The 23,928-nt window shown below is 34.2% G+C and overlaps 2 protein-coding genes across 7 annotated transcripts; one reads left to right on the top strand and one right to left on the bottom strand.

Moving 5' to 3' along the window:
- Positions 1 to 4,574: 4,574 nt before the first annotated feature.
- On the bottom strand, positions 4,575 to 6,690 carry LOC100243947 (uncharacterized). The gene is made up of 5 exons (XM_002285504.5): positions 6,439 to 6,690; positions 6,301 to 6,356; positions 5,916 to 5,970; positions 5,132 to 5,212; positions 4,575 to 5,015 (listed from the first exon to the last, which is right to left on the bottom strand). Exons 1-5 carry the CDS (start codon positions 6,629 to 6,631, stop codon positions 4,783 to 4,785), a joined length of 618 nt encoding a protein of 205 aa, XP_002285540.1. The 5' UTR covers positions 6,632 to 6,690; the 3' UTR covers positions 4,575 to 4,782.
- Positions 6,691 to 17,017: 10,327 nt separating this feature from the next.
- Positions 17,018 to 23,602, top strand: LOC100247529 (pentatricopeptide repeat-containing protein At4g31850, chloroplastic). Of its 6 annotated transcripts, none has more exons than XM_059736283.1 (5): positions 17,036 to 20,748; positions 20,923 to 21,092; positions 22,671 to 22,843; positions 23,046 to 23,142; positions 23,216 to 23,602. In XM_059736283.1, exon 1 carries the CDS (start codon positions 17,340 to 17,342, stop codon positions 20,679 to 20,681), a length of 3,342 nt encoding a protein of 1,113 aa, XP_059592266.1. In that variant the 5' UTR covers positions 17,036 to 17,339; the 3' UTR covers positions 20,682 to 20,748; positions 20,923 to 21,092; positions 22,671 to 22,843; positions 23,046 to 23,142; positions 23,216 to 23,602. The 6 variants fall into 6 exon arrangements, with proteins under 6 accessions (XP_002283327.1, XP_059592266.1, XP_059592267.1 ...); XM_059736284.1 differs by having other exon boundaries at positions 23,046 to 23,125; XM_019219567.2 differs by lacking the exon at positions 22,671 to 22,843 and having other exon boundaries at positions 23,046 to 23,125.
- Positions 23,603 to 23,928: the final 326 nt, after the last annotated feature.

Below are 23,928 nucleotides of genomic sequence, written 5' to 3' on the forward strand. Positions count from 1 at the left end.
CATCTTCATGCATCTCCTATTCTATTTAGTGAAAATGTCCTATTCTATAAACCACCTTCTTCTTCATTGTACTAAAACAAGGGTCTTGTGGGAAGTGTTCTTTACATTGGATGGGGTGTCATGGGTGCTGCCTTCTTCATTAGAGAGACTCTCCTTAGTTGACAGGGTTCTTTTGTGGGCAAAAAGCGTAAGAAGGTGTGGAGAGCAACTCCTCTATACATCTTTTGGACGGTTTGGAAAGCGAGAAATAGATTGACCTTCAAAGATGATGTGCTTTCGATCTAGAGACTCAAATACTTTTTTGTTTTTTCCCATTGGTCAGAGGCAGAGTTGTTTATAGTTGATCACCCTCTAACTTTAGTTAGTTTTTTTGATTGGTTGGGCTCTAGTTAAGGTTGTTTTTTAACCTGATTGGGCGTTTATTTACTTGTAGTTTTTGGCCGGTTTGACAATAGGTGTATAGGTATTGTATACCTTGAATTGCTCTTTTGGTGCCTCTTTTCAATAGATCTTTTCTTCACCTATCCAAAAAATAAATAAATAAATTCTGGGTCCACATTTTCTAATGCTAAGAAATGCTTTACATCACATTATTGTGTAGAATACAAATAGATCAATCTTCTTTACACTGTTGATTTCATAGGTACAATTCCTTCTCTGTGATGAAGTTCATCTTCATGCATATCATATTCTATTAAGTGAAAATGTCCTTATCACAACTATCAACTCATAAATAAAATTGTGTATCATTTTCATATTTTTCCATGTTATGAATCAAATTGTTTCATGTAGCATAGATCTTTTTCATTTTTTATATATAATGAGAAAAAAAAATGTATACTTATATGAACAGTGTATGTATTGCAAACATTAAGCATAGAGCAAAATATAACTGACTTCATTAAAGATAGTAAAATATAGGCATTCGGCATAGCATACATATGCAAGTATAGAATATTAGAGTTTTAATTAAATCAACTCAAGGAGGGCTTTCACGAGGGTGGTGAGGGTACTTAGGTGTGAAATGGCACCAAAAATGGGGCCTTTCTGTCAAATATTTTCACCCTTTCCTATCCTTAGGGCCTCCTATCCAATTTTCAGACAAGGAGGTTTGGGGCTCAGGGGCTTCCCTCAAAGCATGCTCCTGTCTGGGAAGCAGTTTAGGAGAAAATCCTAGCCATTGATCAGCTTATGAGGAGAACACAGTCCTTGGTTAACAAATGGTCATTATGTAAAATAAAATAGTCAGCATATCATATTCTCATTCATCATAGCAAGACTTCTATTTTGGTTCTCTTGCTCTCGTTATTTGGAATGAAGTTGTGTTTCTGCTGCTGCTGCTTTAAAAGCTCCTTTTCTGTTGGCATAGTAGAGGGATTGGTAAGTGACGTAGGAAAGTGAAGAAGCTCACTCCAGTTGCTTTTTTGTGGTGTATCTGGAGAGAGTGAGAGGGAGCAACAACATAATTTTTGAAGAGAAAGTGCAATGGATCAAGTGCTAAAAGTTTTTAACCTCAACTTTCATTTTCTGTGCTTCAAGGTTATTTTGGGGAATGTCAATGTTTCTTTGTTGGATATCATAGATAGAATTACATAGAGGCTACCATTGGTGGTTTGAGGTTTTCTCTCTTTTTCTATTTCCTTTTGACAATCCTCATGTATACTTCCTGTGTACTTGGTTAGGGCTGCCTTTTTTAGACACTTTGCTAATGAAATTTCTATTTGCCTATCAAAAAAAGTTCCACATTCATACAAGTCCCCAACCAATATATACAACAATATGCCAATAAAAAGAAAAAAAGAAAAGGGAACCAAAAAACACGTATAAATATTTACTTGTATGTATGTTCATATTCAAAGTGCTAACCTCCCAAGTACTCATTCATTCAACCCCCAAAAAAGGAAAAGAAAAATAATGAAAAAAAAAGACTAATATATTAAGCAAAAGTCTTCATTTGCCATCATCCTGAGGGTCAACATTCAAATCACTCAAATAATACCTTCCTAATGCATGTTGATCAATACTTACATTTAAGATTGTATCTTCCACCGGTGGCTTTGTAGAAACTAGAAAGCATGTTTTATATAGAATCATTCCCACTTCTGCATATCTTGTCTAACTTAAAAGGACATTCTAAACACTTTATCTAATTGTCTTTTAAAAAAACTATTAAAGCTTGAACTTCTGAAAAAATATGTATTTTTTTTAATAGGTATTGAATTTTCTTTATAATATTTATTTAAAAAGTTGATAGGTGTCAGTCTCATATCTATCACAGATGTATTGCTAGATACACCTAAGATGTGATACATAATGGTGATACATGTTGCTTATCATTAAAAACTTGTTTTGCCCTTGAGGCTTGACTCAACTGCTAAAGGTTTGGGGAGGGTTTATGCGAGGTTCCAGGTTCAAGTCCCAGTGGGGACAGAAATTTGCCAACAAAAAGAAAAAAAAATCACTAGAAACTTGTTTCATATTGTATATATCTTATCATGAGTTACAAGTTTTTGACAACTATGGTCAAAATATGCAGAAAACAACTCCTCCAATTTAACATGTCCTAGAAAGCACATCAAATCAAAGAATCTTATCACTGAACAAGCTTGCTAGACCAGATTCTTGTGTCCAATTTTCTTTAGTGCCAATCAAACTACAGGAATTGTTTTAGAAAGGATCTTTCTAGTCCCTGAGCTTTGCCAAACCTTGAGCTTCTGGATTGTATGGCAACATATGACCCATCAGGACAGCCAACTTGAGCAGAACCTAATTTCAAGATTCTTACCAACAGTGTCAGACATAGAGAATAAAAATAACCATTAAGAAACATCTTTCCTTTCCTCATCTTCCTTCTACTTCCTTCAGAAAGCAATCAAAAGAGGCCTTTTAATGCTGTATACTTTTCTTGAGCCCCAACTAGCATCTATCTCTTTTTTTTCCTCACTTTTTCCTTGGATAGGTTGCACCAGCAGATGAAAACAGCCGCACCACAGTTTGTTACTTAATCAGTTGATCCATTTCACTAGTTTAAACCCTGTCAAGTATGTGTCATAGATTAAGTAACCAAGGGACCCAGATCCCTGGTCATCAGGCTTGTAAACCAATACTTTCTTTTCATCGATCAAACTTTCTACTTGCTCCCTTTTTACAACTAAAGGTATTAACCTCTTTGTTAAAGAGCATGATAAAAATTGTGGACCCAAAGCTTACAAGTTAATCTCAGTTTTTTACAACGTCTGCAGACCCTTTTTCTTGTTTGGTTGAGGCCAACCCAAATTACAAGAGATCATCTCAATCACATTTCCATGCTAGAACAGAAAGTTGTTAGCGCTACTTCAATTTTTGGATAACATTCCAAGAATTTAACCAAGTGATCTGACGAGTGACTTCAATTTTCCATACTACAGGCAAATACTTGAGCAATATAGTTATCCTGTCCATTACGTTTCTCAACCATCTACCTCAAGCTTCTACAATTACAAAACCACTCCCTAGCATGTCAATAAAGCTATTCTTGTTATTCCATTTCCAATAAAAACAACTGCTTAAACTTAAAATTTCAAATTTAAATCAAACTATTTCTGTTGTGATATAAACTACACTAAGAAATCAAATTGGCTGAGTTTATATTATTGAAGCCCCTTCTTGAGATTGAGGTCTGGATATGTTGCTTCTGGCCCCATAATAGCCTGTTTTGCAATACCTTTAATAAGAAAACAAAAATTATATGGCTTCTCACTTTTTTAAATACTATTCCATGTAACTAGCTGGCCCCAAGCAACCATATTTAGGTCTAACTTAAGTTGTACAGATATTACTTAAGTAACAAGCAGCACCAAAAAGGCTTGAAATCTTTCTATTATCCTAATATGTAAATTTGTTCTCCTTCCAACAACTAGCGATGTATGTTTTGGATAATATGCCAAGTTGTCTGTGGAATCACCCACTAATATACATGGACTCCCACTGAAAACCTACATATAGGTGAATGGAAAGGAATTGGATTTCTATAATTCCCTCAAAGAACCAAGAAAAGACAAGATTATGTCACAGAAAACACAGTAAAACAATGACATAAATTCAGCAGCTGATAAGCGAACAATTAACTTAGAAGGCACAAGGCGCACCTAAGATGCAAAAGTCATCGATATAGCTTAGGCTCAAGGCACAACATAAGGTGGTGTTTGAGCAAAGTGAAATGCTACTTATAACGTGTATCAATTTTATAAATATGATAAAAAAATCCAATCCAATTAACAAAAAATTTAAGATTCCAAATATTTAAAAGAAGCATTCAACAAAAAAGTAATGAAACTATGGCGCCTTGGCAAGTGATGCTCTGTATAACCAAGGAGTGGTCGTGCCTTGAGCCTACACACACTTCAAGCGCACCTTTCACAACTATAATCAAAGGTGCATAATCATTTTTCAAATTTTTTTCCCCTTTTGGCAACTGCTTGTCAATTTAAAAGTGAAACAGTAGCCAACAAGACTAGTGCAGTAGCGATAACTATAAAAAGAAACATATGCTACACCTGGTAACTCTATGTCTCTATCTACAATATGCAATTAGCTTTTGCACACAAATAGAAAAGATTGTACTAAATGACTTCAACTGCCCAGTACCAAGGATTGGGCATCTAGTAAATAAAACGTTTTTAAAACTCTTCAAGACATTAAGAGGCAGAACAACATTGAAGACACCAAAAACCAACAAACTCAAGGACAAAAACGATAATTAATAAGAACATGAAACAAAACTCTACCATAATAAACAGAGAATCAGTTGTCAGGCTTGTCATCTTCATCGGAGGAGTTGACTTGTAGAGGTCCCTTAAAACCATCTTTATTATCACCAAGAAGCTCACGGGCTGCCTTTTCAAGAAAAGCCTGGGCAGCATTTTGAATAGATTGTTTATCAGATGAATACTTCCTCTTCTTTTGACCACTCCTCTCTGAATGCTTAATCTTTGGCCCCTCTCCCCTGCTGATCTCCCTCATACTTTGCTTTTGCTCTGAAACAAAAAGAAAGAAAGAAAGAAAGAAAGAAAGAAAGAAAAATATTTAACAAAACAATATCAAAATGGAAAATAAAGTCCTGCCCATTACAAGCAAATGATTAACCACCTACCTGGCGTAAGATCAGGCAAAGAATGTTCAATGAAGCGGGTTGCTGCCTGATGATTTAGGATAGTAGAAGGTCGCAATGGTTCTTCAAGAACAAATATGAAGTTTTGCAATCAATAATACATAAATAAATTACTGCCAACCAAAGTTAATATTCAAAAGCATAACTGTAAAGAGCATTTTCAAACAACAGGATTCTGAATAGAATATTAAAACCCATCATGAATCTCCCATCTCAAATCACACAACAATTGCATTTCCAATTATCTCAAATCCCATCTCAAAACAAGATGGACTTCATTCTCTCATAATATCAAAACAAAACAATTTTCAAATAGTTTGGGGAATATTGAAATGGGAACAGATGTTGTCCATCATTTTTCCTTTCATTCCAAAACAAAATTGTTATTAGTTTTCCTTCCATTTCAAACAAAATGGTCATACTAAGGGCTCGTTTGGTAGTGATTTTAGGAAACATTTATAACATTTTTAACACTTGAAAAATTTTATCATTTAAGTATTAGAAAGATTAGAAACGTTTTCTAAAATCACTACCAAACACACTCAAAAAGCCCATTTGGTAGTGATTTTAAGAAGCGCTTCTAACTTTTTTAGCACTTGAAAATTTTTATTTTTCAAATGTTAAAAGGGGTAAAAACACTTCCTAGAATTACTCTCAAACAGATTCTAAAACATTAACTTCAAAATAACCATTACCATGTGACTTGAGATGAGCATTTGTTATCATTACAAACAGTATTTCCAACTGAAAAAATATTCACATATACCTTTATTTGAGTCCATTAACCGCTCTAGTTTGTCTTCATACAACCTCAATCTCTCCTAGAAAGGAACATAAAAATTAGGTGAAACAGATTGACACTTCAAAACAGAAATATTCAACGATCATACCCAACAATAAGCAAAGATAACCCTCAAAACATTAGATTAACGTCTCCTACATTATACAAACAAATAAACCAGGAAAAAAAAAAAAAAAACCAGCGTTAGGCATGACCTAAAACCGGAAAGATAATCAATGAATGAATCCAAAAGTAAAAAATGTATACTCATACATTATGAAATTTAAAAGCGAAAGACAATTCCGCATTACCCATGAACTAAAACTTCGACAGAGAAAAAAAATTATCATAATGAATACAAGTAACATACCAGTTCTGATTTAATAGGATGGTCATCTGGGTTCACGCCCTTACACCTCAAGTTCACTGCAAAACATCAATTCAAGTAAAAACCCAACCCAAAGCCTAAAAATTAAAATTGGGATAAATTAAAAAAAAAATAGAATACATGCAAAGAGGGTGGTAGTGGCCTTGGCGAGCGTGAGATGAGCTTGAGCCCGTTGAAGAGGTGGCAATTGGGCAATGACTTGAGGGTCGCAGAGAGATAGGAAGTCCTTCAAATGGGTTTGCATATCTTTGACGTTGGCCAGGGTTCTACCCACCGACTCCATCGCCGATTCTGGCACCAGACTGCCCTCCATGCTTCTCACCGACCTGAATTTGCCTCCGTTTCTGGCCACCGGGGCTTTAATAGGGCTTCTGTTGCCCAGCCTTTTATCTCGTGACTCCCACGTGCGGACTCATGACGTGGCATCACTCATTAAAAATTAATGTTGCATAATGTTTGTCTTATTTTGCCATCAACAAAATTCATACATAAATAATATACCCTTAAAAATATCAAAAATGATAAAAATATCGATAAGATAAAAATTAATCAAAATTTATAATAACAATACGACTGTTGGACCAAGGTTTAAAATATCAAAAATTATAAAAATATTAATAAAATAAAAATTAATTAAAACTTATTAAAATATTAAAAAACTTTAATAAATAATAAAATTGATATAACACATTTATGCTTACATATTATTTAATTATTTATGGAAGTTTTACATTTTTAATAATAAATTAAATGGAATTTTAAAATTATATATTAATAAATTATTTGTATTTTATAATAATAATAAGTTTGGATTTGTCCTGGTGGAAGGTCCACCCTCCCAAATGAAGGGTCTTGAGTAAATTTGTGAATTTGGCATTGCAAGGGAATGGAAATTGAAGATTGGATGGAATTTTCTCTTTTCAAAAACAATTTTTGAAAATTTAATTGTTTTCAAGAACAAAAATTTATTTTAAACTTAAATATGAAAAATAATTTTATTAATTTATTCTTTATCAATACAATGCAAAAATTCCTAAAATTTTCTTCATATTTTCATAGTTTTAAGTATTGCTCCAAACACTTTATAAAAAAAACAACCAAAAACACTTCTAACTTATTCTTAAAGATAAGAGAATTAGTCCGGAGGAATTGATAATTATTAACTTGTTTGATTACGGATATTAGTTTGTGGGAGATTTAGAGTGCATTTGGTAATAATTTTATAAAATGTTTATACTCCTTCTAACACTTAATTTTTTTTTTTATCTTTTAAGCATAAAAAATGTTAGAAATACTTCCTAAAATCACTATCAAACACATTCTTACATGTAGTGAATTATAAGTCATGAACCCAATAAATTAATCAATTGGTAATTAATTTATTTATCTTAATTGAATTTTTATAAAATATTATAATATAGGTGATTCTTTTTAATGAAATATTTAGTCAAATTTAGAAGTTGATTATAAGAGGAAAAAAGTATTTTCCTATGAGTCTCGATGATCCCCATGAATTCGCATTATTTGGTGACACATGATTTAAGATAATTATTTAATTAATTATATACGTACATATTGAGTATAAAAGTTATATAACTGCTTATAATTAACCGTGCATTTGAAAGTATTTTTACTTAAAGTGTTTTTTACAAAGTATTTTTAGAAGAATTAATTGTCAAGTATTTTTTTTTAAAAAAAACATTACAATTGATTTTTCATCACTATAAGTGATTTTACAAATTTTTAAAAATATTTTCTAAGTTTTTCCAAACATTAAGAGTGTGTCTGATAGTAATAATAACAAACGTTTTTGCCTTTTTTAATACTTAAAAAATAAAAAACTTATAGTGTTAAAAAAGTTAAAAGTGCTTCCTAAAATCACTACCAAACAGACTTTAAGAGTATATTGATTTTAGAAAACGTTTTTAAGATATGATAGTGATTCTAGAAAGTGTTTTTGACATTTTTATCACTTAAAAATTTTTATCTTTCAAGTATTAGAAATATTATAAACACTTTCTAAATTTACTGCCAAACGCACTTTTAGTTTTTTTAACATTTGAAAATTTTTATCTTTAAAGTATTAGAAATACTAATAGCTTGTTTTGTTGGGCTTTGTGGAGCCTAGTTTTGTTTGATCTGGTTTGACGACCCGACCCGAATAATATTGCATGGCTTTTTTAATGGGAGATTTATTGAGGCCTGTTGGGCCCGTTTAGCCCATTGTGGAACCAGCTTTTGTAATTAGGGTTTTTTAGTATGGTAGGGTTGCCGTGCTATATATATATAGAGAATATTGTAGCCGCTAAGTTGTACTCTGTATTCTTCCCTGATAATAGTGATATCCCTACAACTCCGTGGACGTAGGCAAATTGCCGAACCACGTAAATACTGTCTTGTGTGTGTGATTGTTTTTTCTTTGGCGTGTGTTTTCTCTAATTTTTTGTTTCTCACGGGTTGGGAATTCGGTTTAATTCCCTACAACTGGTATCAGAGCCTAGGGTTAGGTTTGAGTGGGAGCAATGGCAGAGGAAGCAGGAAAGGCGTCTGGAATAGAAAAGTTTGATGGCACAGACTTTGCGTATTGGAGGATGCAGATTGAAGATTATCTCTATGGGAGGAAATTGCATCTGCCTCTTTTGGGGACAAAACCTGAGAGTATGAAGGCTGAGGAATGGGCGCTTCTTGACAGACAGGTTCTAGGAGTTATTAGGTTAACTCTGTCTAGGTCTGTTGCACACAATGTTGTAAAGGAGAAGACCACAGCAGATCTGATGAAGGCTTTGTCCGGTATGTATGAAAAGCCATCCGCAAACAATAAGGTGCATCTGATGAAGAAATTGTTCAATTTGAAGATGGCAGAGAATGCATCAGTAGCACAACATCTGAATGAATTTAATACAATCACAAATCAATTGTCGTCTGTAGAAATTGATTTTGATGATGAGATTCGTGCTCTGATTGTCTTGGCTTCTTTGCCAAACAGTTGGGAGGCAATGAGGATGGCAGTAAGCAATTCTACAGGAAAGGAAAAGCTCAAGTACAATGATATACGAGATTTAATTCTGGCTGAGGAGATTCGCCGAAGAGATGCAGGTGAAACCTCAGGATCTGGTTCTGCCCTAAACCTTGAGACAAGAGGCAGAGGTAATAACAGAAATTCAAATCAGGGTAGATCAAATTCCAGAAATTCTAATCGGAACAGAAGCAAATCTAGATCAGGCCAACAAATACAATGCTGGAATTGTGGGAAAACAGACCACTTTAAAAGGCAATGCAAAAGCCCTAAGAAGAAGAATGAAGATGATTCTGCTAATGCTGTAACAGAAGAGGTACAGGATGCATTACTTCTTGCAGTAGATAGTCCACTTGATGATTGGGTTTTGGATTCAGGAGCTTCGTTTCATACCACTCCACACCGAGAAATCATACAAAATTATGTTGCAGGTGATTTTGGTAAGGTGTATTTGGCTGATGGTTCAGCCTTGGATGTTGTGGGTCTGGGAGACGTCCGGATATCATTGCCCAATGGGTCTGTTTGGTTACTGGAGAAGGTTCGACATATTCCTGACCTGAAGAGGAATCTGATTTCTGTTGGACAACTTGATGATGAAGGACATGCAATACTATTTGTTGGTGGTACTTGGAAGGTTACAAAGGGAGCTAGGGTATTGGCTCGTGGAAAGAAGACTGGCACTCTGTATATGACCTCATGTCCAAGAGACACAATTGCAGTTGCTGATGCAAGTACTGATACAAGCCTATGGCACTGCAGACTTGGTCACATGAGTGAGAAAGGGATGAAGATGTTGCTGTCAAAAGGAAAACTACCAGAATTGAAGTCCATTGATTTTGACATGTGTGAAAGTTGCATCTTAGGAAAGCAAAAAAAGGTGAGCTTCTTGAAAACTGGCAGGACACCGAAGGCTGAAAAATTGGAACTAGTACACACTGATTTGTGGGGGCCTTCTCCGGTTGCATCCCTAGGAGGTTCAAGGTACTACATCACCTTTATTGATGACTCAAGTAGAAAGGTATGGGTTTATTTTCTGAAAAATAAATCTGATGTATTTGTAACTTTTAAGAAGTGGAAGGTCATGGTTGAGACAGAAACAGGTTTGAAAGTAAAATGTTTGAGGTCAGATAATGGAGGAGAGTACATAGATGGAGGATTCAGTGAGTATTGTGCAGCACAGGGAATTAGGATGGAGAAGACCATTCCTGGGACACCACAGCAGAATGGTGTGGCTGAGCGCATGAATAGAACTCTCAATGAGCGTGCTAGAAGTATGAGGTTGCATGCTGGACTACCAAAAACTTTTTGGGCTGATGCTGTTAGCACTGCAGCTTACCTGATAAACCGAGGACCATCAGTTCCCATGGAGTTCAGACTTCCTGAGGAGGTTTGGAGCTGTAAAGAGGTGAAGTTTTCACATTTAAAAGTTTTTGGTTGTGTTTCTTATGTTCATATTGATTCTGATGCTCGTAGTAAACTTGATGCAAAGTCAAAAATATGTTTTTTCATTGGCTATGGTGATGAGAAATTTGGCTATAGGTTTTGGGATGAACAAAACAGGAAAATTATCAGAAGTAGAAATGTGATATTTAATGAACAGGTTATGTACAAGGATAGGTCAACTGTAACGTCAGATGTTACAGAGATAGATCAAAAGAAATCTGAGTTTGTTAACTTAGATGAATTGACTGAAAGTACTGTCCAAAAAGGGGGTGAAGAAGATAAGGAGAATGTAAATTCACAGGTAGATCTGAGTACACCTGTAGTTGAAGTTCGCAGATCTTCTAGGAACACTAGACCTCCGCAGCGTTATTCACCTGTTTTAAATTATCTCCTGTTGACTGATGGTGGTGAGCCAGAGTGTTATGATGAAGCCTTGCAAGATGAGAATTCAAGCAAGTGGGAGTTAGCCATGAAGGATGAGATGGATTCCCTGTTGGGGAATCAGACATGGGAACTGACTGAATTGCCAGTAGGAAAGAAGGCTTTGCACAACAAGTGGGTATACAGAATAAAGAATGAGCATGATGGTAGCAAACGTTACAAGGCCAGATTAGTTGTTAAAGGGTTCCAGCAGAAGGAGGGCATTGACTACACAGAGATATTTTCTCCAGTTGTGAAGATGTCAACAATTAGACTTGTACTTGGAATGGTGGCCGTAGAAAACTTACATCTTGAGCAGTTAGATGTAAAGACAGCATTCCTTCATGGTGACTTGGAGGAAGACCTTTACATGATTCAGCCAGAAGGGTTCATTGTTCAGGGACAAGAGAATCTAGTCTGCAAACTGAGAAAGAGCTTGTATGGCCTTAAACAAGCTCCTAGACAGTGGTACAAGAAGTTTGACAATTTTATGCATAGAATTGGGTTCAAGAGATGTGAAGCTGGTCATTGTTGTTATGTTAAGTCCTTTGACAACTCTTACATCATATTACTGTTGTATGTGGATGATATGCTTATTGTAGGGTCTGACATTGAGAAGATTAATAATCTGAAGAAGCAATTGTCCAAACAGTTTGCAATGAAGGATTTGGGAGCTGCAAAGCAAATCCTTGGTATGAGAATCATTAGAGATAAGGCTAATGGTACATTGAAGCTTTCACAGTCAGAGTATGTGAAGAAAGTTCTCAGCAGGTTCAACATGAATGAAGCTAAACCAGTGAGCACACCCTTGGGTAGTCATTTCAAACTAAGCAAAGAACAGTCACCAAAGACAGAAGAAGAAAGGGACTATATGAGCAAGGTGCCCTATGCCTCAGCTATTGGCAGCTTGATGTATGCTATGGTGTGTACAAGACCAGACATTGCACATGCAGTGGGAGTTGTGAGCAGATTCATGAGTAAGCCTGGAAAGCAGCATTGGGAGGCAGTCAAGTGGATTTTAAGATATCTGAAGGGTTCATTAGATACATGTCTTTGCTTCACAGGTGCAAGTTTGAAACTGCAGGGTTATGTAGATGCTGATTTTGCTGGTGATATTGATAGTAGAAAAAGTACTACTGGTTTGTTTTTACTCTAGGTGGTACAGCTATATCATGGACTTCAAATCTACAGAAGATTGTTACTTTGTCTACTACAGAAGCTGAGTATGTTGCAGCAACTGAAGCTGGAAAGGAGATAATTTGGCTACATGGTTTCTTAGATGAATTGGGTAAGAAGCAGGAGATGGGCATTCTACACAGTGACAGTCAGAGTGCAATTTTTCTTGCCAAAAATTCGGCTTTTCATTCAAAGTCGAAACATATACAAACAAAATACCACTTTATCCGTTATCTTGTTGAGGATAAACTGGTAATACTTGAGAAGATTTGTGGATCTAAGAACCCTGCAGACATGTTGACTAAGGGTATCACTATTGAGAAGTTGAAGCTGTGCGCAGCTTCAATTGGTCTTCTAGCTTGAGGACAGGAGGATGAGTTGTAGGGATGAGGGATCGTTTCTTGGAGGATAACGGTTTGATGTTGGTGATTGGACTAGTCTCCAAGTGGGAGATTTGTTGGGCTTTGTGGAGCCTAGTTTTGTTTGATCTGGTTTGACGACCCGACCCGAATAATATTGCATGACTTTTTTAATGGGAGATTTATTGAGGCCTGTTGGGCCCGTTTAGCCCATTGTGGAACCAGCTTTTGTAATTAGGGTTTTTTAGTATGGTAGGGTTGCCGTGCTATATATATATAGAGAATATTGTAGCCGCTAAGTTGTACTCTGTATTCTTCCCTGATAATAGTGATATCCCTACAACTCCGTGGACGTAGGCAAATTGCCGAACCACGTAAATACTGTCTTGTGTGTGTGATTGTTTTTTCTTTGGCGTGTGTTTTCTCTAATTTTTTGTTTCTCACGGGTTGGGAATTCGGTTTAATTCCCTACAACAATTGTAGTGCCAGCGAAAGCTTTGATGCCAACGATGTTAGTTCAAGAACACAAAGATAAAACAATCACACATACGGTACACGAGGTTTTAACGTGGTTCGGCCAACCATGCCTATGTCCACGGATGAGAGAGAATAATTTCACTATACAATAGAGAATATTACAAAGGATAAAACCAGATACAACTATTGGGTTCCCGAAACATCCCATGTTTCCCCACTCCTTGTATCCATACCTTACTACGAGCCCTCTCGCTCCACCAGGTACCTCCCGTTCTTCCTCACATCTCTATCCACCTCGTATAGTCTCTATAGGCCCATCTCCATCTCATAACTTTTTCCCCTCATGACCTAGAATATTTATAGAGATATTTCCAACAACCTTCCTTATTCTATAAGGAAGTCTAATATTACAATAATATATCAACCTAGAAATATTCTATACAATATTCTTTACAAAAAGGAATATTTACTAATTAGGAATTTGGGACAATTCCCAACAATCTCCACCTTGGACCAAATTACATGAAGTTAATCTTCAATCTCTCCATGACACAAACCTTTTTGTATCATATCACCACGAAAGAGCAATTGACTCCACCTTCAGTGAAAATTCCTTTTGTTTTCATCTTGTGTGCTTTGTGATCTTTTACTCTTCCAGAAATCTTCAACCCAAGCTCTGATACCAATTGTAGTGCCAGCGAAAGCTTTGATGCCAACGATGTTAGTTCAAGAACACAAAGATAAAACAATCACACATACGGTACACGAGGTTTTAACGTGGTTCGGCCAACCATGCCTACGTCCACGGATGAGAGAGAATAATTTCACTATACAATAGAGAATATTACAGAGGATAAAACCAGATACAACTATTGGGTTCCCGAAACATCCCATGTTTCCCCACTCCTTGTATCCATACCTTACTACGAGCCCTCTCGCTCCACCAGGTACCTCCCGTTCTTCCTCACATCTCTATCCACCTCGTATAGTCTCTATAGGCCCATCTCCATCTCATAACTTTTTCCCCTCATGACCTAGAATATTTATAGAGATATTTCCAACAACCTTTCTTATTCTATAAGGAAGTCTAATATTACAATAATATATCAACCTAGAAATATTCTATACAATATTCTTTACAAAAAAGAATATTTACTAATTAGGAATTTGGGACAATTCCCAACATGTTTGACAATGATTTTAAGGAACACTTTAAACATTTTTAACACTTGAAAATTTTTATCATTCAGGTGTTAAAAAATATTATAAACATTTTCTAAAATTACTGTCAAATACACTCTAAAAATACTTCCTAAAATCATTACCAAACGCACTCTAAGAGTATGTTTGACAGTGATTGTAGAAAACATTTTTAGACCCTCTAACACATAAAAGATAAAAAATTTAAAGTGTTAAAAATGCTAAAAATATTTCCTATAATCACTATCAAATGCACTCTAATAATGCATTTGACAGTGATTCTAAAAAACATTTATAATTTTTATAATACTTGAATGATAAAATTTTATAAGTGATAAAAATATTGGAAGTGTTTCCTAAAAGCACTTTCAAACGGGCTAAATGTTTTCGTAAAAATATTTTTTAAATTAAAAATACTTTCTAAAATTACTACCAAATTGACTCTTTAAGTGATTTATAATTTATGCTTCATTTAATTTCATATATGGACCTGGATAAACCTTCTTAGTGGTTAAGGTTAAGTAACCTCCTATTTTCCATTATTCGAAGAGAACACCCTAACCACCATCTTCCCAAAATGAAAGGCATGCTTTCACTTCTCTCAGTGTTAGGAATCAAAGGGACAATCATTATATGAAAAATGTTTGATCGTCAATGTACTCTTTATCAACTTGAAAAAGGATTTAGGAATATCCAAATCTAAATATTAAGCCTTAAGGACTTAATTTCCTGTAAAGGCGAGATTACGATTGCTATTTTGAACATAAATGATAAATGATAAGATAATTGATAAATTTTTCTGGTGAAATTTGTTAAAGATCATTCATATAGATTATTGGTATATATATATATTATAACATTCATTCACTCTACTTTGATATTAGGATAGATCCTTTAGACACTTACCTCATTTTTACACTAAGTTCTCTCTCATCCTTGACATCATGGTCTCATATCTCACTTTGACGTGTGTTGATCATATTTTCTTCTTTCCTAAAAATCCCTTTTTAGAGACAAATCATCCTCAATCATTAGCTTTATTTTATCTCTTCAGATTTCATCATTGATTTTCTATTAATTTTGTTGTTTTTCTTAATTACAGATGTCCTTGCCACATCAACATCCTTTGCACAAATTTGGCATTCCATGTCAATAATGCAATTTAGGATACAAATAAAAATAAAAGATTAACCATCTACCATCCATGCACACTTAAACAATCTTTCATCACCATAGGATGTGTTTGGTATAAGAGAAAAGAGGAGTAATAATGAATATCTAATTCATTTTCTCATTTGTTCTTATGTTTTGATAACTTAAATGATGATGAAATGAAATCAAAAGTTATTATAATGGAAATAAAATCTTACTTGTTTGTGGTATTTTAATTTATTTTGTTTAAAGATATTTTTGGTTATGTTATTTTTAAAATTACTTTCTAAAAATTTTAAAACTAAAGACTTTTTTAGATAATTTCTTTTTAAAAATAATTTTTTATTGTGATTTCATAACACAGATTGTAATTAATGTAAACCAAATTTAATTCACATCTTATTAAAACAAAAAATAATTTTTTAATTACAAATAAATAAATAGTTTTTAATAAATATATGGATATTAATAATATAATAAATCATAAATTATATTATTTTATAAATATTATAAAAAATATAGATATTAACATTAATTGATTTATTTTATTAAAAATAAATAATAATAATTCAAAATTAATAATTTCTAATACTATTTGTATGATTTTATGCATTTATAAATATTATAAAAATATGGATATTAACATCATAATTAATTTTTTGTTAAAAAATAATAACTATAAATACTATTCTATTTTAAATGAATGTAAAAACAAATAAAATTTAATTTTTTAAGTTATAAATGAACCAAAATTTTCATTATATGCTCAATTAGGAAGATGACATTTTGAATTATTTTATTTAATGTCTAATTAATTAATCAATTTTGTAAAACTTAAATTATTCTAAGAATTACAAGATTTATTAAATAATTTAAAACATTAATTATGTCTATTGTTTTTTATAATCATTATATATATATTTTTAGTTTTAAATTATTTAAAAAAAAATCATTAAACTTATTAATAAATTCAATAAAATTGAAATTCATTTTCTCAAGTGAAAAAAAATGGGAACAATTCTCTAGTTTACTTTGTTTTTAAAAATTATTCCTAAAAAACAACAACTAAATAATGGTATAATTTTTTAAAAGCAAATTTGTTTTTAAATTATACACCAATAGGTTTTTATTATTTAGCAAAAACAAATTCTTGAGATTTTTTTTAATTGAAAATAAAAAGTTATTTTAAAGCATATGGATATTATTCACAAATTTATTTATTTATTTTTAATTTTTACTTACCATTGAATGAAAACAAATTATCACCTCAGGACATCCGAAGTTACCAAATCTATTATTATTTAAGAGAGGGAATAGTAGTGAAAACAAAATATTCATTTTTATTCCTGTGTAAAAATTAGAATTAATCCGAAACACGAAATAATATAATTTTTGAAGAACTACCATATAATTAATTTGTTTAAATTCACTGATGAAATAATATAATTTTTGGGTCCGTAGTTATGGTTGAGTGGAGCTAAAAGCCTACACCCCGTTATCCCATGTCAACTCCCAGAGAAAATATCTCACAGCCAAGAACAGCCAACCACAGATTCTGCAATTATCCTTGCTTTCTCATTTTTCAAATTCTCTCTCCCTCTCTTCATCTGTCTCAGTGCCAAGGTTCAGGTAAGGATATCCTAATTTCAATAATACTGCAATGTCTTGCTCTCTCACAAGCACTTCAACAAGCATCACTCATTCAAAGGCCGCCTAGTGTTTCTGATTTGTGAGGTTCACGCTTTTATGTAAATTCTTTTGTTTCTGATACTCTCTCCATGGATGTGATAATACTCTCCTCTTCAAGTAGTTGTTGTAGTAAGTTCAAGTATGGTTGTGCTGTAACTGGGACTAAACCCTCCGTTTTGAGCTGTAATGAGTCGTTAGGGGGAATCAAAATTGGGAATTTGAAGGTTTTGCCATCTGGGTGTAGGGTGAATTGGAAGAAACACAGGAAAAAACAAGTGGGTGTTTGTGGGTTTGTGATTAGAAGCTCATTTGATGTGGTGGTCGTGAAAAGGAAGCCGGAAAGTACTATGTCTTCTGAGGAAGTTTATAGGGTTTTAAAGTCGATTTCAGACCCGAACCAGGCCTTTTCTTTCTTTAATTCTGTGGCGGAAATGCCCAGAGTCATTCACACCACAGAGACATGCAATTACGTGCTTGAAATGTTGAGGGCTCATAGGAGGGTGGAGGATATGGTGGTTGTGTTTAATTTGATGCAAAAGCAAATCATAAAGAGGAGTATAAACACTTACTTGACTATTTTTAAGGTTCTTTATATAAGGGGAGGGCTTCGGGAAGCCCCAGTTGCGCTTGAAAAGATGAGAAAAGTGGGGTTTGTTTTGAACGGGTATTCGTATATTGGGTTGATCCATTTGCTTCTTAAATCTGGTTTTTGTAGGGAGGCTTTGAAGGTGTATAGAAGAATGGTGTCTGAAGGGATTAAGCCTAGTCTCAAGACTTACTCTGCACTTATGGTAGCACTGGGAAAGAGAAGGGATATTGAAACCGTCATGGGTTTGTTACAAGAGATGGAAAGCTTGGGATTGAGGCCTAATATTTACACATTTACCATATGCATTAGAATATTGGGGAGGGCAGGAAAAATTGATGAGGCTTATGGGATTTTGAAAAGGATGGATGATGCAGGATGTGGTCCTGATGTTGTTACTTATACAGTTCTCATTGATGCTCTTTGTAATGCTGGGAAGCTTAATAATGCAAAGGAATTATTTCTAAAGATGAAAGCAAGCAGCCATAAACCTGATCGAGTAACTTACATAACTTTATTGGACAAGTTTAGTGACCATGGAGACTTGGATGCCATAAAAGAATTTTGGAGTGAAATGGAAGCTGATGGTTATCTTCCTGATGTGGTTACCTTCACCATACTTATCGATGCTTTATGCAAAGTGGGGAAAGTTGATGAAGCATTTGGTACATTGGATGTCATGAAAAAGCAAGGGGTGGCACCAAATCTTCATACGTACAATACTTTGATTTGTGGGCTTTTGAGACTAAATAGATTAGATGAAGCATTAGAACTTTTCAACAGTATGGAATCTCTTGGTCTTGAAACTACTGCTTACACTTACATCCTTTTCATTGACTACTATGGAAAGTCAGGAGAATCCGGCAAAGCTATCAAGACATTTGAGAAGATGAAAACTAATGGAATTGTTCCTAATATTGTTGCTTGTAATGCATCTTTATATAGTCTTGCAGAACAAGGGAGGCTTGAAGAGGCAAAAGAGTTCTTTAATGGACTTAAAAAATGTGGGCTTGCTCCAGATGCTATAACCTATAATATTCTGATGAGATGCTATGGTAAGGCTGGGAGAGTTGATGATGCCATTAAGTTGCTCTCAGAGATGGAGGAAAATGGGTGTGATCCTGAAGTTGTTATTATCAATTCTCTGATTGACACACTTTACAAGGCCGATCGGGTAGATGAGGCATGGAAAATGTTTCAAAGAATGAAGGAAATGAAGCTTGCCCCTACAGTTGTGACTTACAATACGTTACTAGCTGGTTTGGGAAAAGAGGGAAGAGTCCAAGAGGCCACTGCGCTATTCAAGGGTATGATTGCAGATGATTGTCCTCCAAATACAATATCTTTCAACACACTTCTAGACTGCCTTTGCAAGAATGGTGAGGTTGATTTGGCCTTGAAGATGCTATTTAGAATGACAGAAATGAATTGTTTTCCAGATGTTTTAACATACAACACTGTCATTTATGGCTTGATTAAAGAAAACAGAGTTAATTATGCATTCTGGTTATTCCATCAGATGAAGAAAGTGATTTATCCTGATTATGTAACTTTGTGCACCCTCCTTCCTGGTGTCATAAAAGATGGGCGAATTGAGGATGCTTTTAGGGTTGCCAAGGAATTTGTTCATCATGTTGGAGATCATGCAGATGGGTCTTTTTGGGAAGATTTAATGGGAGGGATTTTGATAGAAGCTGAAATAGGCCAGTCTATATTATTCGCTGAAAGTTTAGTATGTAATACGATTTGTGAGGATGACTCAGTATTGATACCATTAGTTAAGTTTTTGTGCAAACATGGGAAAGCTGTTGATGCCTACAATGTGTTCCTGAAACTTACCAAAAGTTTTTGTATTACACCATCGCTAGAAGCATATAATTCTCTAATTGATGGACTCCTCAAAGCCCGGCTCACTGAAATGGCTTGGGGTCTTTTTTATAAGATGAAGAATGCTGGCTGTACACCTGATGTTTTCACCTACAACCTGTTCCTTGATGCCCTTGGGAAGTCTGGAAAGATCAAAGAACTTTTTGATTTGTATGAAGAGATGCTCTTTAGGGGCTGCAAACCTAACACAATAACTCATAACATAGTCATCTTCGGTCTTGTGAAATCTAATAGCTTAGATAAGGCTATAGATTTATACTATGATCTTATGAGTGGAGATTTCTCCCCAACTCCTTGGACATATGGCCCTCTTATTGATGGCCTTTTGAAGTTAGGAAGACTGGAGGAAGCGAAGCAGTTCTTTGAGGAGATGCTGGATTATGGATGCATGCCTAACTGTCCGCTTTACAATATTCTTATGAATGGATTTGGGAAACAGGGTGATGTGGAAACTGCTTGTGAGTTGTTTAGAAGGATGGTTAAAGAGGGAATAAGACCAGATTTGAAATCCTACAGCATTATGGTGGATTGCCTTTGCATGGTGGGGAAAGTTGATGATGCTCTGCACTACTTTGAGGAACTAAAGCTTTCTGGCCTGGATCCTGATTTGGTTTGTTATAACCTTATGATCAATGGTCTTGGAAGATCACAGAGGGTGGAGGAAGCTCTTTCTCTTTTTGATGAGATGCGGAATAGAGGGATTACTCCTGATCTTTACACCTACAATGCCTTAATACTCAATCTTGGGATTGCTGGAATGGTAGAGGAAGCGGGAAAGATGTATGAGGAACTCCAACTTAAAGGCCTTGAACCTAATGTGTTTACTTATAATGCTCTCATTCGCGGGCATAGCATGTCAGGTAACCCTGACCGTGCATATGCAGTCTACAAGAAGATGATGGTTGGGGGCTGCAGACCCAATACAGGAACATTTGCGCAACTTCCTAATCAATCTTGACATCTAAGAGATGTGGTGGTCCACTCATTTGTTGTGCTTGCTGATCTATAGGCTTGGGATGTCCTAGGTACTAATCTCTTCTTTAGCTCTTCCTCTAAAATCCTGGAAGCAATAGCTGACATTTTTCTTCCAGAAACTTTACTTTCTGACCATCTTTTCATCAGTTTAATTATTGGGGTTTTTTCTTTTTCTTCTTTTTCTTTTCAATAATTTCGTTTTGTTTACACATGTTTCTTGCCAGGGATGATCCAGCCTCATTTTTGTTGATGATTTTGGTCATGGGGGGCATACATCCAAATTTAATTTTGTGGCAATTGATTTTACATCTTCTAGCAGCAGATGCTTCTGCAAGTTGGGTAGTTAACATACCTGCCTCCAGCAGATTCTGCAATGCTGGGCCATATATTTAAGGTGCGAGTGACGTTTTCCAAATTGTTATCCACAAGTACTGTGAATACTGTTGTAAACTATGGTTGTCTTGTTCTGTACTGAAACACATTGATTGGAATGTGTAAATGACATATCTTGTCACATCCTTGCTTTGCCTGTTTGGCGTATCTTGTCATTCAATAAGGCAGTTTATTTTACTGTGTATATATATATACTGTTTTTATTCATTCTAGTCTTACATATGCAAGTATTTATCTGTATAAGCAATCAAATTGTTCATAGATCTTGATGCATCTGTTTTGTCAAGGTCATTGTGCTAAGATTTATTTGAAAGGGTTCACTTGGAAGGAGAATAGGTTGTTCTGCAAAGAGGTCATTGGCATAGTTGTTAAAAATTTACAATACATGATAGGATACAATGATATGATATATTTTTAATGTAAATCAATACGTATTGTAGTCTGTGCATGATCTTAAATGTATCTTACAATATAGATATAATACATTATATGATACACGACACAACGATCAATGATACATAAACCTTTAACTGTTTTACATAATTTTTAAGAAAAATTAAATTCAAAATTTTTTTCATCAAAGGAATTTCTTATGTTAATTGTTTAAAATTGTAAAATAAGATTAGAAATTGATCATAAAAGAGAGAAAGAGGTAAAATAATTCTACATAAAAAAAACTACGTTCTTATTGTCAAAGGCAATGTTGGAAGTTAAATAAATTTATTTTTATTTTAAATATTGGAAGTTTTCATTTGAATAATTTTAATGTTGATGTTGAAAATAATGGTGATTGGTGAATAAATTTTTTTACTTAACATATTAATTTTTTTATAAATTATTTTATTTTATTTTTTTGTTGGGGAAAGCATGATCAACAAACATGAAAAATTGGATCTTTGGAGATGGCACATAAAGCCATACATATTGACAACATGTAAGTACATATGCTTAATTAGACTTTGGAACTAAAAATCATATCTAAAAATTCAAAAAGTTTATTTTTGTGAATTTTGTGATATATCTATGCATTAAACTTATATTTTGTTAAATTGAACTTTTCAAAACTCTAGTATTTAACGTCTTCATATGGTATGACATAATTTAACACTTTAAATCCTACCGTCTATTATGAAATTAGCTATATATTACTCTATACTTAATGTTTTCAATATATATATATACAAACATATATATGTATATATACCGTATACGTACACACACACGCATACACATGTATATGAATATATATTTTTTTATTTTCTTTTTTTTTCCCTATATAAAAAAACTTACAATACATGATATGGAAAAATAGAAAAACGAATATGTTTTATGAGTTAACAACTATGGTTAATCTAAAAAGTGAATGATTGATTGACTGATGTAAGAGTGTATCAGATGGGCTTTTCGTATCAAGTGCCAAGGCAAGATCTACCAAATAAGCCTACTGGACATCCTTAACCTTGGAAAATTTAAGTTGAACTGAGATATTAAAACATTGTTATAAGGCCTATTTAACTTTGTATAATTTGGGGTTGAAGACATCAATGACTTTTGTTATTAGTGTATGGTTTCTGTTCAGCTGTGCACATTGCCTGCAACATATAAGTATAGACTTGGGGATTCCTCTGTGAAAATTCAGGCTTCACTATAATAATTCAGACCTCCTATAATCCTACTTTTTTCAATTAAGCTGGACTCTCAAGTCAGAACTCTGTCAACTACTTTGCATGTTTATCTGCTGTACAGTAGAAGGTGAGAAGGCAGTTTCTTCCCTTGCATCCTCAGGTTCTTCATTCCTTTTACTTTGTTTTATTAGTACTGTTACTTTTCCTGGGAACACATTTCAGATGAATACTTATACAGGATAATTATCGGGTTGTAGAGATATTGAGGGGCTCTATTCTTTTCTGGTTACCTTTTTTTTGTGTATGTTTTTATTTTTGTCTATTATCAGGAACTAAGTACTTTCTCGAAGGTTGTTTCCTTAATCAATGATTCTTGAGCATTAGAGCTGCTATTGATAGGTTTTGAACTGTAAGTTCTCCCCATGGGTGAGTCCTAGAAGCTCTTTCCATTGTGTAGTTGTCAAGTTGATGGCCAATATTGATGGATTGCACTTTTCAGATCTCATAGATTAAAGCATAAAGGAAAATTGTCATCCAAAATAACACCATATCTGGATATGGAGTCCAATTTGGAAATGCTGGTACTTCTGTGCTGTGGAGAAGATGTCTCTAGCTGTTTCTCCAGTTATGCTCACTGATGGTTGCAACCAATTATGGGTTTCATGTACCAGACTTGTCAAATCCAACTTCCAACTATCTACTTGCATCTTTTTCTTGGTTTTTCTATGCTGCATAAGTAGGGAGAAGAGGATTCCTAATAACCATGCTGTACTTGATTTTTACATTTGAATTGTTAAAGCAATATGCAGATGCTATTCAGTATCAGTTGATGAACAAATTAGTCACAAAAACTTGTTTGCTATGAGTGATTTGCTTAGTGCTTTGAGTTTCGAGCAAGAAAACTTATTTTTAAGTTATATTTTCTGAAGTTATAATAAATTCTAAGCTTTTCCTTACCTCCCTTGAAAGTGCATGATTTTCTTTGCAATCTCCATTTCTTAGTCAGTTCAAGTGCATAAATTTAAATTTTCAATTACTGATTGCTGAATCCAGCCAGAGCCATCTTTAGATCTACTTTGTTTGTCATTGGCATTTTCTATATAGCGAGAAACGTAGATTGAATCGGCGATATCAGAAAATGTTATTGATCAGTGAGTTACTGAGAGTGTTCTGTGGTATTCTTGATGAGTTATTTTGAAAGTAATCTTGAAT

Source organism: Vitis vinifera, chromosome 4 (genome assembly GCF_030704535.1).
Source record: "Vitis vinifera cultivar Pinot Noir 40024 chromosome 4, ASM3070453v1".
Lineage (NCBI taxonomy): Eukaryota > Viridiplantae > Streptophyta > Magnoliopsida > Vitales > Vitaceae > Vitis > Vitis vinifera.

Excerpts from the sequence above, each read along its gene's own strand:
- LOC100243947 (XM_002285504.5), bottom strand. The coding sequence starts at position 6,631 with ATGGAGGGCAGTCTGGTGCCAGAATCGGCGATGGAGTCGGTGGGTAGA. Across the intron at positions 5,971-6,300 it reads ATCCTATTAAATCAGAACTG|GAGAGATTGAGGTTGTATGA; the intron begins GTATGTTACTTG and ends GTTCCTTTCTAG. Across the intron at positions 5,016-5,131 it reads TTTGCCTGATCTTACGCCAG|AGCAAAAGCAAAGTATGAGG; the intron begins GTAGGTGGTTAA and ends TTTTTGTTTCAG.
- LOC100247529 (XM_002283291.4), top strand. The coding sequence starts at position 17,340 with ATGGATGTGATAATACTCTCCTCTTCAAGTAGTTGTTGTAGTAAGTTC.